The 13605-nt window shown below is 42.7% G+C and overlaps 1 protein-coding gene across 2 annotated transcripts in view; it reads left to right on the top strand.

Moving 5' to 3' along the window:
• Nucleotides 1-13341, top strand: part of LIPK (lipase family member K) — a 34981-nt gene extending 21640 nt beyond the window's left edge. For both annotated transcript variants that reach the window (XM_013050134.2, XM_013050133.2), the window contains 4 exons: nucleotides 4511-4657; nucleotides 6513-6584; nucleotides 9026-9097; nucleotides 12483-13341. In XM_013050134.2, coding sequence (XP_012905588.1) covers nucleotides 4511-4657; nucleotides 6513-6584; nucleotides 9026-9097; nucleotides 12483-12722 — 531 coding nt within the window. In that variant the 3' untranslated portion in view covers nucleotides 12723-13341. The remainder of the gene's footprint in view (nucleotides 1-4510; nucleotides 4658-6512; nucleotides 6585-9025; nucleotides 9098-12482) is intronic.
• Nucleotides 13342-13605: the final 264 nt, after the last annotated feature.

Raw genomic sequence — 13605 nt, 5'->3', positions numbered from 1 at the left:
AGAACCTGGTCTTGCACATTATAAAATTTTAATAAATGTCAGCTACTCATTGTTACCAGGATTTGCCTAGAACCTACTTTTTTCCCACCTGAAAAGTCCAACTTAAAAAAATATTTATTTATTTATTTATTTGAGAGAGAGAGAGAGAGAGAGCGCGCGCTAGCATGAGCAGGAGGGGCAGAGGGAGAGGGAGAGAGAATCTGAAGCAGAATCCCCGCTAGACATGGAGCCTGTTGTGGGGATCGATCTCCCAACCCTGAGATCACCACCTGAGCTGAAAGCAAGAGTCAGATCCTTACCCAACTGCATCACCCAAGTGCCCCACTGAAAGCCCAACCTTACTCAACTGCCCATGCTTCATAGACTCTCAGTCCATCAACTCCTCAAAATCTGGGCAATATCCTGAACTCCAAATTCCCTCTGTGCGCTGAGAGCTAATGAATCTGATCAGTTACTCTGTTGAAATAAATTGGTTTAGTGTGTTTTCCTCTAACACATTAATATGGGCTTCTCCCATGGCAGACAGAAAGTGATTGCTGCATTCAGTGATTTTAGTTAAAGCAGATGGAAGGGAGAGCATTTTTGTAGAAGCCAGGGATTCTGGCTTGTGAGAAATAAGTAAATTAGCCCATGGTGATTCAGTTCCATACCTATACAAACCAGAAAGGTGCAAATAAATAAAAAGATACCCTGTGTTCATGGATTGGAAGGATTAATATCACTAATGTGCCCATACAACCCAGAGCGAACTGCAGATTCGGTGCTATCCCTATCAAAATTCCAGTGGCAATTTTCACAGAACTGGAAAAAATGATCCTAAAATTTGTACGGAAATACAAAGGCCCCAAATAGCCCAACCAGTCTTGTGAAAGCAGAGCAAAAGGGGAGGCATCCCACTTCCCGATTTCAAACTCTTTTACAAAGGTACAGTCATCAAAACAGTATTGTACTAACATAAAAGCAGGTGCGTAGACCAGTGGGATAGAATAGGGAACCAGAAATAAACCCATATTTCTGTCTACTGATCTCTGACAAGGGTACTATGAACACACAATGGCGAAAAGACAATCCCTTTAACACATGGTATTGGGGTACCTGGACAGCCACATGCAAAAGAATGAGGGACGCCTGGGTGGCTCAGTCGGTTAAGCGTCTGCCTTTGGTTCAGGTCATGATCCCAGGATCCTGGGATTGAGTCCCGTGTCGAGCTCCCTGCTTAGCAGGGAGTCTGCTTCCTCTGCCTGCCACTCCCCCTGCTTGTGCTCTCTCTCTTTTGTCAAATAAAATCTTAAATAAAGAATGAAACAGAACCCCTATGTTACACCACTCACAAAAATTAACTCAAAGTAGATTAAAGACTTACACTGAAGATCTGAAACCATAAAACTCCTAGAAAAAAGCATAGAGAGGGGCACCTGTGTGGCTCAGTGGGTTAAGCCTCTGCCTTCGGCTCAGGTCATGATCCCAGGGTCCTGGGATCAAGCCCCACATCAGGCTCTCTGCTCAGTGGGGAGCCTGCTTCCCCCTCTCTCTGCCTGCCTCTCTGCCTACCTATGATCTCTCTCTCTCTGTAAAATAAATAAATAAAATCTTTTAAAAAAAAAAACATAGGGAAAAGCCTCCTTGACATTGGTCTTGACGATGATTTTTCTGGATAAAACACCAAGAGAACTGGCAATATCAGCAAATGGGACTAACTAAAAAGCTTCAACAGCAAAGGTAGTGATTAATATATTGAAAATGCAGCCTACAAAATGGGAGAAAATCTTTGCAAACCATGTACTGATCAGGGGTTGATTACCAAAATGTATAAAAATGCTCATACAATTCAATAGCCAAAAAAGCAGGTAATCCTATTAAAAATGGGCAAAGGACAAGAATGCACATTTTTCCAAAGAAGATATGCAAATGACCAACGGACACATGGAAAGATGCGCAACCTCACTCATCATCAGGGAGACGGAAACCAAAACCACAATGGAGCATTGCCTCATACTCGTTAGATGAGTTTTACCAAAAAGACAAGAAATAAATGTTGGCAAGGATGTTGAGAAAAGCGAACCCTTGTACGCTACTGGTGAAAATATAAATTAGTATAGCTCTTCTGGAAAATAGTAAAGACAAATTAAAATGGGAAAATTTAAAAGAACATTAAAAAGTCAAAAGAGAATAAGGAAACCAGATGAAACTCGTGGGCACAACGCTAAGTGAAATAAGCCAGACAGAGAACGACAAATACTGTACTGAATCACTTATATGTAGAATCTAATATTAAAAAATCAATTTCATAGAAAAGGGGAATAGAATGGTGGTTAGTAGGGGCTGGAGGAGGGGGAAATGGGGTAATGTAGGTCAAAGCGTACAAACTTCATTTATAAGACACCGTCTTATGATATCAATTATTCCTCAGTAAAGTTGAAAATGAATGAATGAGTTTAAAAAAGGGGTAAGATTTGTCAAATTTTTTTGGAGATTGATTAAGACGATATATGTTTAAGCATCTTATCTGGCTTATAGCAGGTGCTCAGTAAAAATTGTCTAGTATTATTATTTAAGTTTATTTTAGATTCAAAACCTCAGCACTTGGTGCTTCAGATCTCCTAATTACCAACTGCTTATCCTCTCGACATCGTCCACCCCTGTTTTACCCCTGAGCATTTCTGTGTTCTTGCCCCTCTATCTTTTTTCTGACCTACAGCTTGCTTTGACCCTTTCCTCTTTGCATGTTATCTATAGTAGTAAGGATTGTTAGTATTGTCTTCCTTTCTTCCATCCTTTCTCTATTTCTTTTTTTCTTCCTCTCTTTAGAGGCAGAGGGAGAGAAAGAATCCAAAGCAGGCTCTACACTCAGCACTCATCAAGGCTCAGGGCCTTGATCTCACAACCCTGAGATCATGACCAGAGCCAAAATCAAAAGTCAGATGATGCTTAACTGACTGAGCCAACAAAGCGCCCATCTTCATTTCTAAAAGAAGAACCTGTGGCTCAAAAAGACTAAGCACCCTGTCCCAAATGACCCAGCAAATGGGTGGTAGAACCAGAACCTGAACCCAGATCTGACCAGGCCATCTGTGGTCGATGTCCTTTCTTCTACATAATCATTTCCCCTCCTTTCCAATGCCAACCTGAAAAAGTTAGTTCTGGATCCTTATACAGCCATGCACATGGTGCCCAGCTCAGCAGGCCATCGAGAGCTGCATCCAGCCCATGTTCTGCTTGGTAAACCATGTGACCTGGCATGGGGCCAGGTACCTAGGAGGAACACCTTAAATTCACAGCAGCTAGAGCTATATGCTGCTACGTGACAAGTACGCCACCTCTAGAACCAACTTGGAATTACACAGTCTACGGGTCACGTTGACTACACCGTAGGGAATGGGCGCTGCATGGCTGACTGGCCTGCATTGCTATCCTTTATCTTTCGGTTAGGGTGAAGGAGCAGTTGTCTGGCTTCAGCTCAGGTAATGATCTCAGGGTCCTAGGATCGAGCTACCAGGCTCTGCACTCAACAGGGAATCTGCTTGTTTCCCTCCCTCTTCCTCTGCCCCTCCTGCTGCTCTCTTTCTCTCTCAAATAAACACATAAAGTCTTTTTTTTTTTTTTAGAATATTTTCATCTTTGTATCTAATTTAAGATTATAAAACATGTTATTGTGAAACAAAGGCAAGATTCATATTCTATGCACAGGAATTAGATATGAACTTGTGTTCTAATTTGAAGGGATTCCTAAAGTTCAGAAGGTAAATTCAACTCACTGGCAACATTGCCTGAAATTCCATTAGTAGAGATCGATTTGGGGGGGGGGGTTGAGCTTTTGCCTCTGGAAGAGTTCGCTGAAAGATTCTGGAACAATCATTCACTAATTATAATAGCAGTTATTGTTCGAGGAGTGTTTACTAGATTCTAGAAACTGTAGAAGGCTCCTTTTAAAAAAGATTGTATTTATTTATTTGACAGAGAGATCACAAGTAGGCAGAGGGGGGGGGGGGAAGCAGGCTCCCTGCTGAGCAGAGAGCTCAATGTGGGGCTCGATCCTGGGCCAAAGGCAGAGGCTTAACCTACTGAGCCACCCAGGTGCCCCCAGAAGGCTCCTTTTAAACAAGACCTATTATCTTCAGAACATACTGCATGTTAATTTTTCATGTCATTGTTGAGAAACTTCTGGATAATTGAAATTCAATACTCCCTTAAGGTATAAGAAACAGAGTCCCAAATTGAACCAAGGTATCCCCAACTCCAGAGACTTACCAGTTCCCTACAGGGACTACTTTCACAAGGGGCATTCTCAAAACACCCCAAGTAGAGGATCTTGGGAAAAGGCATCAAGAGGGAAGTTGGAAAGATCACCAGGGTGGGTTGGGAGAACCAAAGACAAAATTTAACAGAGCTCTCCATTTCACTGAGGACTAGTGTAGTGCAGATACCACTGCTGTCCATCCCTTGTCTATCCCTTTCCACTCTTGACGTCCACATCCATGAAATCTGATGGTGTCTTATACTCATCCTGCAGGCACTATTTGGTGACAAGATGTTCTACCCTCATACGTTTTTTGACCAATTCATTGCCACCAAGGTGTGCAACCGGAAGCTATTTCGTCATATTTGCAGCAATTTCCTGTTTACTTTGAGTGGATTTGACCCGAAAAATTTAAACATGGTATGTGTAAGTAGTCAGAGCCAAGAAAACAATTGTTTTGTTGCACAGAGGTGAGGAGAATTTGTACTGAATCATGTGGAGACCACATTTCAAGATCTTTTTTTCTTTCTTTCTTTCTTTCTTTCTTTTTTTTTTTTTTTTTGTCTTCTAAATTGAAGATACATGGTGGTGGTTTCCAACCAAGCTGGGGAGTCCACCTGCTTTAGTAGGAGGTTCTGAGGAGAAGGCTTGGCCACTGAACATTCTCACCAACTCTTGCTATTGGCCAACATGCTGCCCTTGGAAAGTCCTTCACTTACATGAAGGCTATGATTTAGAAATTTATCTTGCTATGCCTAAACGCTACCCCACACCTACCAAAGTAGAATCTCAGGGAGTAAGCTCAGGCATCTGTTTTTGAACCAGTCTTCCTCTTTCATAGGTGACTTGGAAATAGTCATTTTTTGAACCACTTACTTCTTTAATCCAAAGAGGTTAAGGGGTGGCTTTCCAATGTTAAGTATAGATTCATTGTTCAAGGGACACTGAGAGGGATAAGCTGGGTTACTGGTGAGTTCTCTCCAGATGAAATCCTTTTCTTCCTCAGTCCCCACTAGCTGAGCCAAAGAGTCAGCTACTGTCCACTGTCCACTCTCCCAAGCCAGAGAGGAAGTATCTTTGAAACCAGAGGCAGGGCAAAGCTGAAAATGGTCTTCGACTATCTCCCAGACTTCTGCCCAGAGCCTAGTCTCCCTCTGTTAGTGGAAGGCACTGATAACACCTCTCTTGCTTTTAAGCAAGACTTTAAAAAGGCGGTTTATGGAAAGCATACCTTAGTCACTGGCTTTCCACATTCCTCCCCTACGTTATTCTCAGTTTACAAGGGAACTTTGCTTGCTTATCACTTTGATGGAGGCATATCATGTAGGCAGAGCTGAGTAAGAGGATCTTTATGCACACCCAACTGAGATCATTTCAAAAATACCTTCAAGGCATGGCCGAAGAGCTTGCTAAAGAAAGACTTCACAGAATAACTCCCACGGAGGGCCTTCATTGTACAGTCAGATTGGCCCATTTTTTTTTTCACTTTTGGGGACCATCCTATGGAATATTATAGTCTCTACAAGAATGTTTTAGTGGATAAGCAGGGATGCATAAGTAAGAGTTTGTGGAACTTTGAAAAACTTCACAAGTCCAGAACTCACCTCTAGAAGTTTTGATATTGATTCAATAGCTCATGGTATTGGTATTGGGTACCTCATAGTACCTCATGGTATTGGGTAACTCATGAGGAGTTGTGTTTTTTTAAAAGCTCCATGATGTTTCTAGTAGGCTTACTTTGGTGGAAATATATAACTCTTTCATATATGCAAAAAAATATGCAATGGAAAATACAAACAAAAAAATTTTTTTTAATCCAGAAAAAAATCTAAATGTTAATGGAAGCTACAACACTGGTTGGGTTATGTCCCACAAACTTTCAGAGAGCCCTATAGAATATTGACCATGTTGTTAAAATCAGAAAGCAAACATTCAGATCTTTTGTCAATGCCTCATGATAAACAACTCTCTGGGAATGTCTTTTGGGACTCAACCCAGGGTGAGGAAGGTCACTATGGCTTTTACTCCTTGACCCCCTGGACTGTCGGACCTGTCTGAGGTGAGGCTGGAGAGAACATGTGTTAGTGCCTTCAACCCTGCAGGATGGCCTCTGGACTTTAGGAAGGCTGCACAGGGCAGTCTAGAGCCAAGGGAGGAGAAAGTTCTTCAAGAGGGTATGGTACATGTTTATTCCTGACAGAGAGAATATTCAGGTTTATCTGTGGTGTGGTCACATGAGTAGCCTCCAGATGAGGAAAAATTCTCTCCTTTGCAGAGTCGCTTGGATGTTTACTTGGCACAGAGCTCCGCGGGCACGTCTGTTCAGAATATGCTGCACTGGGCCCAGGTAAGAGCTCTCTATTCCTGAGATGAGGTCCACGTAGGTCTTGGAGACCCCTGAGGAGTGGTCTCACAGAGCCCACTGTGGGGTTGTGCAGCGACTTCCTCTTCTCTCTTCTGTTCATGTCCTCAATAGTGTCTGGTGTACAGGCCTAGTTCCCACAGATTCTGATTGAACTCTGATTGTTGGGTCCCTCCAAACGACCTTTTCTGGGAAAGCTTGTATTTCCTCTTTTGGAAAATTGTCAGTTCTAACAGAACTTTATACAGCATGATATGGGCTGTTCCAGAAAGATCTGCTCAGCCTCCTATTGGCATGTGGGCCATTTCAGAGTATGGAAATCATGTTTCGTTCTGAGCAAATTAAATGTTAGAGAAGGACTAAAATAGATTAATGGTTTCTGGTTTTTACCCTCAGTTTCAAATTTGTTTAAGTGTTCTACTTATCCTATTACTCAATATTCAGCAAGTGCAGAGACAAGTCAAATTCAATTGGTAGAGCTTTCTGAGCCAAGTATGTATGAACATGTGTGGAAGGAAGGAGGATAGAAAGGTCTTCCCAGAGTTTTAATATATCTGAGATCCCTAGGAATCTTTAACCTCCACCCAAATAAATTTGTTCCATGGTTTAAGGTTGAGAAGCACTGCTCTAGATAGCCTGAAATACTAGTTGAGGATTTCTGAACTCCTCTGAAGAGTTATATCCCCCAGAAGCTAAGCCTTCAAGTTCATGCAGGAAAAAGGCCACAGGGCCTCCTCCCGGTGAGGAGACGGTTGGAGCCTGTGATGGGAATGGCCTTCCAGGTGACGCGACCTCAATTTCACATTTACTGAGCACTTACTATGTGTTCTTGCTACTCATATGTGTGATTTCATTCAGTCTCACTGAATTCTTAATAACAGTCTTTCCATGGAGGTGTTGGGACCCCCATTCTACAGATGTCCTAGCCAGTCCCTTACGCATCTCCCAGCTGACTGCTCTTCAGAAGGTCTCTTCTGTGACAGAAAATCCTCTTCAGGACAGAAATAAGTCAGGACAGTGGGGGGAGGGGATGAGATAAATCATGTGGCTCTAAGTTACTCAGACAGCCAAGGCAGGGGTGATGAGGCTGATGCTGATGGTGGTAATTAGGTGTCACCCACTTCATATGCATTACCCTATTTATTTTATCTTGTTGCATTACCCTATTTAATCTTCACAACCAAAAAGAAAAAAAAAAGATTTCCACAGCCCGTGAGGAGGATGTTGTCATTTCCATTTCACAGATGAGCATTGGGGAAGATGACCTAAGTAGCCCATGATAGTGCCTCCCATTGCCAAAACCCTGCAAAATTCCAACAGCAGCAGACTACTGCATCTGTCCTTAGACATCACGATGGGACTAATTTTAAACTAAAAATCAGGATTAAATCAACGAGGGTGGGAAAAAAAAAATCAGAGAGTCAAGTTAAGAAAAAAAAAAAAACCCTTGGATTAGCCTGAAAATCATTTCATGAAGCCCTTGAAACAAATGTGAACGTTACCTGCTTCCTGGCAAATCACAGAAGGAACCCTTAGGTGTAGAGGCTTATGAATATTTCTATTCTAATAGCCAAAGTCTAAACATTAAAATGCAAATATGGGTGCGTGTGGTGTCTCAGACCTGGAGGCTGTGGCCACAGGAACAGATGACATGGGAGACACAGGCTGCCTGGTCCTGCAGATGGGGGACAGCAACACTGTACCTCAAATAGAAAGTGCTGAGGAGGCTCCGAGTTAATGAACATTCCTTGCATTGGCGACAAAATGTTTAAGAATAAGGAATATGACAAAACAAACTGAGGGTTGCTGGGGGGAGGGGGGTTGGAAGACGGGGGGTGGGGTTATGGACATTGGGGAGGGTAGGTGCTTTGGTGAGTGCTGTGAAGTGTGTAAACCTGGCGATTCACAGACCTGTACCCCTGGGGATAAAAATATACATTTATAAAAAATAAATTAAAAAAAAAAGAATAAGGAATATGGTCCTAATACCCTAGACCGCCTGCCTAGGATAACGTACAAAGCTGTTTGTACATGAAAACAGTCAATTTTCAATGTAGGAGATGTCCAGCTGGTGCTTTTAAAAAAAAAATTTAAAATTCGTGAAGCTAAGATATTCAAGAATCATCCCACCCAGCATCCTTGTAAACATTTCATAGGCATTAGAACATTTAAGGACATTGCTGCCTGAGGATTTTCGTTCGAGAAGTATGGAGGAAGGGATTGAAAAACAGTCAGTTCTGTGAATTAGTATATCAATATTTATCATTTATATGATCAGGTTTATTCCTCTTTACTGGGTTTTAGCTCTTGTGCCAAAACAGTGGGATGTGATGTCATCCTCTTTGTATATTTTCTGTTTATTGTCTTTCAATGTGTGCTGTCTTCTTATATCATGGTAATGCATTTTTATTTTTATTTTATTATAGGCTGCTAATTCTGGTCTGTTCCAAGCTTTTGATTGGGGAAATGCTGATCAGAACATGAGGCACTTCCACCAGGTACAATAATCATCAGGGGCACCTGCTTGCAAACTAATAAAGTGGTATTCACTCGTTAACCACCAACACTACCCCAGATGTTGTATATCAGTCAGATGCTACTTCTCGGTTTCCTGCCAGGTTCCACATCATGACTGTGATCCTCACGAGGACTGTGCAAGGCAAATATGATTGTCCTCATTATGCAGAGGCTCAGAGAGGTTACGTAAATTGCCAAAATTATTTAGCTAGTAATGGGCCTGAGTATGACCCAGGGTTCCTGGATTTTGTATCCATTCTTCTTCCACTGCACTTCTTCCTTCTCAAAAAGTAGAATCTCTCAGCGCTTTGGGACAGTTCTTTGGGATGCCATGTATGACTCATAAAAAATAAAAAAACAACACTGGATCACTAAACAACATGGATCACTAAAGATATACGAGGCAGAACTCTCACTCTAAGGAAGAAGTGCTGTTATCTGTCAGAGATCAGTGGGTCACGATACTTCCTAACACAATCTCTGAAAACTTTTGGGGCCAAAGTTTTATATTAAATGACAATAGGTTATGTTCTGTTTGTTGTTATTTTTTCCAGAATTTATAAGGAAATCTGTATATGATTTTGGCCTCATGCTAATAGACTGAGCTCAAATTAAACAAGTAGTCATCAAAGACACATGAGTTCCTCAAATCAGGAATATGGAAAAAATTGGAATTTTTTTTAAAAAGCAAAAGCAAATTTTCAGTGCTACCCCAACTGCAGTATTGAAATTGCATAATTTTGGCTGGTGTGAAAAATCCAATTTTCCTCCCGAACTTCTGTAGTTTTCTCCTAAACTGCTGGCCACCCACAGACACACCCACTATGTCCCAAGTGCCGTTTACTGTTGTAATTGATTGATTCCTCGTCCTCACAGGAATAGATAGTTGCTCAAAGGAAAGTGTCTTGGTTGATGAATTTATCTGTGGCCTCAGATATCAATTTGGTTGAGAGCTGAGTCACAACGCTTAGCTTTACCAATGTGCTCACAGATCCTCAGAAGACTGGGTGGGGAGAGGGGGTAGTTCAAGTTCATTTACAATCTTTTGCTTGGGACCTTGGAGGGAATGAATAATGGAAAATCCCAGACTGAGGGTAGATGAAATCAACTGTACAAAGCAATAGCTTTTGTCACAAGTATAAGTAATAGCCCTAAATTAGGCAGGCGTGATTATCAATGTAATCACCAATCCTTTATTACCACGAGAGTAAAAAAGAATTTCTTGGCCCAAAGCCAGCACGTCTTATTTGCATCCTGATTTTCACGTTCATGTTTGCTTTGCCATCTTCTGGGCCCCCTTTTGTCCTTCATAGTGTCCTAAACCATTGCGGAGCCCCAGTCGGTTGCCATATACTTGCTAGCACGTGCTGCTCCCTCTGGGTTGTGCTCTCGCCCTCCTTGCATCCGGGTCGTTGTACCCTGTATCATCCTACTGAGAAACCCACAGAGTCAGGGGAAGCACGTCTCTTCTTGCCTCTGCTGTTCTTTGCCTTTGGGCACTGCGCCAGTTCCCCTGAGCCCTTCTGCTCCCCTGAGCCCTTATGCTCACAGCCGACCTGCACTCACTTGCTTCCTGACCTTTTTCACTCCCTGTTGCAGCTACACCTTCTCACTGACCACCTGCTTCTAAGCCCAAGGCCATAGTCTCCCAGCAGTATAGCGTAGGTGGAAACAGTAAGATAGTTAGTGATGCGAAGACCCAGACACCAACACATGGACTGCCAGTGACTTCTGTAATGACTAAAGCCATGCTCTCTGCCTGAATACCGCCCTGCTCAGGGAAGTCTGGGTGCACATTCGCCTAGTTAGGTATGGCCCACCCGTGTGCATTTCTCATCTAGGAAACCTCTCCCGGGCAAGGTTACAAGTTCCTAAGGATCTGTACCTTTGTCCCTATGACATTTTCTTCCTAATGTTGCTGCCAAAATTAATGATGGTGCATTTTCTTTTTTAAAGATGTATTTATTTATTTTTAGAGAAAGAGAGAGAGCATGAGTGGGAGGGGCAGAGACAGAGGGAGAAAATCTCAAGCAGGCTCTGCTCCCAGCATAGAGCCTCATGCAGGGTCTTGATCTCGAAACCCCAAGTTGACCACCTGAGCCAAAACCAAGAGTTGGAGGCTTAAACAGAAGACTTATTTTTATTTATTTAAACTTATTTTAAGTTTAAAAAATATAAAAGCAGTATGCTTTACTGAGCTAAGAAGTGTGGTGGGAAATTCACAATAGGTAGAAACTTAAACACTGTCCTCCAGGCTCTCCTGCTCCCTTGGTCTCTCCCTCTCTCTCTCCCACTTCTGCTTGTGTATGCCCTTTCCCTTCTTAAGCTATTTTTACAAATAGTAGTGAAAGGGTGCCTGGTGGTACTTAGCTCATAGCATTCTTCCAACTGCAAATCCAAAGAAAAGGCCAGTATTTTTCTCAATTACTCTAGCCGAAAGTTCCAGAGAGAGCTCTGGCTTGGTTTTTAGCCATGTACCCATCTCTCATCCAGTCATGGAAGCCAGAAGAATGAAGGATGGATAGGCCAGGCCTGGTCATCTTGGACCACTGATAAACTGGAGGATGGAATTTGTTGGATCCACGTGAGAAACGCTGTATGTCCAGAGAGAAGGGACAAGAGATTAATACCACAGCCACTCTTCTCTGGAACAGGCTGTCTCCTTCTTAACTTTGTATTTCAGATGTTTTCTTCTGTTGGTCTCAGTGCTCCCCCAAGAGACTGCTCAAGTGTCAGTAACCCCTTGTCCAGATTTCTGTGTATGAGATGAAGTATTTACATGTATCCAATACATAAACACATCTATCTTGTTGGAAAAGGACATAGTCCTCATGCAAGTGTTACTAGAAAGATGGCCCCCATAGAAATAAGAACCTCCTTCCCCTAGAATTCTTTCCTGTTTTCCTCCAAGTGCAGATCAGGAATAAAATGGTTGTGGATTTTTTTAATCATTGTTGTTCATCTGCTCACAATTGAACTATTGCACAAAAGTGTTTTTAGGTACTTTGAACATTTTAATGTTTATAGATCACTAAGTGTATTCTAACTGCATGCTTGGAGCATTTGAAGAACTTGCTTAACAATTAATAGTTAGGGCACCTGGGTGGCTTGGTTGGTTAAGTCTCTGCCTTTGGCCCAGGGCATGATCTCAGGGTCCTGGGATTGAGCCCCACATCGGGCTCTCTGCTCAGTAGGGAGCCCGTTTCCCCTTCTCTCTCTGCCTGCTGCTCTGCCTACTTGTGATCTCTCTTCCTCTGTTAAATAAATATAATCTTTAAAAAAACAATTAATATTGAATGCTACTTCATTAGGTGGTCTTCTGTAAAAACTGGTTTTTTTTTCCTCTATCTCTTTATTTGTAATTAGCTTACACCTCCCTTATATGACGTCACAAAGATGGAGGTACCAACGGCTGTGTGGAGTGGAGGACATGACCGTGTGGCTGATCTCAAAGACGTTGAGAATTTACTCCCTAAGATTACCAGGCTTATTTACTACAAGTTGATCCCACACTACAATCATGTGGATTTTTACCTCGGACAGGACGCGCCCAAGGAAATTTACCAAGACCTTTTTAGACTGATGGACGAATGTTTGCAAAAGTAAATACATTTTCCTTTCTCTAAGTAAGTGGATTCTCAAACTAATAACATGGCACACAAACCCCTAAGGTGACCCCTCCAGTGGTTTTCACCTTCTAGCGTCCATGTGTTGGGGTAATCCTCTCCCCCGAGTATGGGAGTGTCCCGAGACTTGCTTCTGACCAACAGAACTGGCAAAGGTAATGGTGCCACACCCTTGGTTAGATCATGTTTAAGGCAAAGGTGATGGGACGTCACTTCCTGATTGTGTTATATTATATGAGACTCCATCTAAGTAGACTGGAGAAGAGCTTCCTCTTGTCGGCTTGATGAAGTGAACAGATATGGTAGCTTGCATGGCAAGGAGCCACGTGTGACATCTGGCATCTGCAGGTGGCCTCCAGCCCACAACCAGCAAACTGACGGATCCTTAGTCGTACAGCTGCAGGAGGAATTAGAGCCAGCTCCTGGGTGAGCGTGGAAGCCCATTATTCCCCAGTGTAGCCTCCAGTGGAGAAATCAGGCTGGCCACACCTCGAGTGCAGCCCGGGGATTCCCTGAACAGAGGAGGGAGCTGCACCATGTCCAGACTGTGGACCCACAGCAAGAGTGAGAAAATAAATGGATATTCTTTTAAACCTCCACATTTGTGGTTAATTTCTTTTTTTTTATTTTTAAAGATTTTTATTTATTTATTTGACAGACAGATCACAAGTAGGCAGAGAGGCAGAGAGAGGGGGGGGGAAGCAGGCTCACTGCTGAGCAGGGAGCCTGATGCGGAACTCGATCCCAGGACCCTGAGATCATGACCTGAGTTGAAGGAAGGCAGAGGCTTAGTCTACTGAGCCACCCAGGCACCCCTTGTGGTTAATTTCTTACCAGCAATAGTGAACTTCTGTTGATAGTAA

This window comes from Mustela putorius, unplaced genomic scaffold, assembly GCF_011764305.1.
Source record: "Mustela putorius furo isolate JIRA1106 unplaced genomic scaffold, ASM1176430v1.1 tig00537291_pilon_pilon_pilon, whole genome shotgun sequence".
In the NCBI taxonomy this organism is placed as follows: domain Eukaryota; kingdom Metazoa; phylum Chordata; class Mammalia; order Carnivora; family Mustelidae; genus Mustela; species Mustela putorius.
Note: the sequence above shows the minus strand (reverse complement) of the source record. Positions and strands in the feature narration are given on the sequence as shown.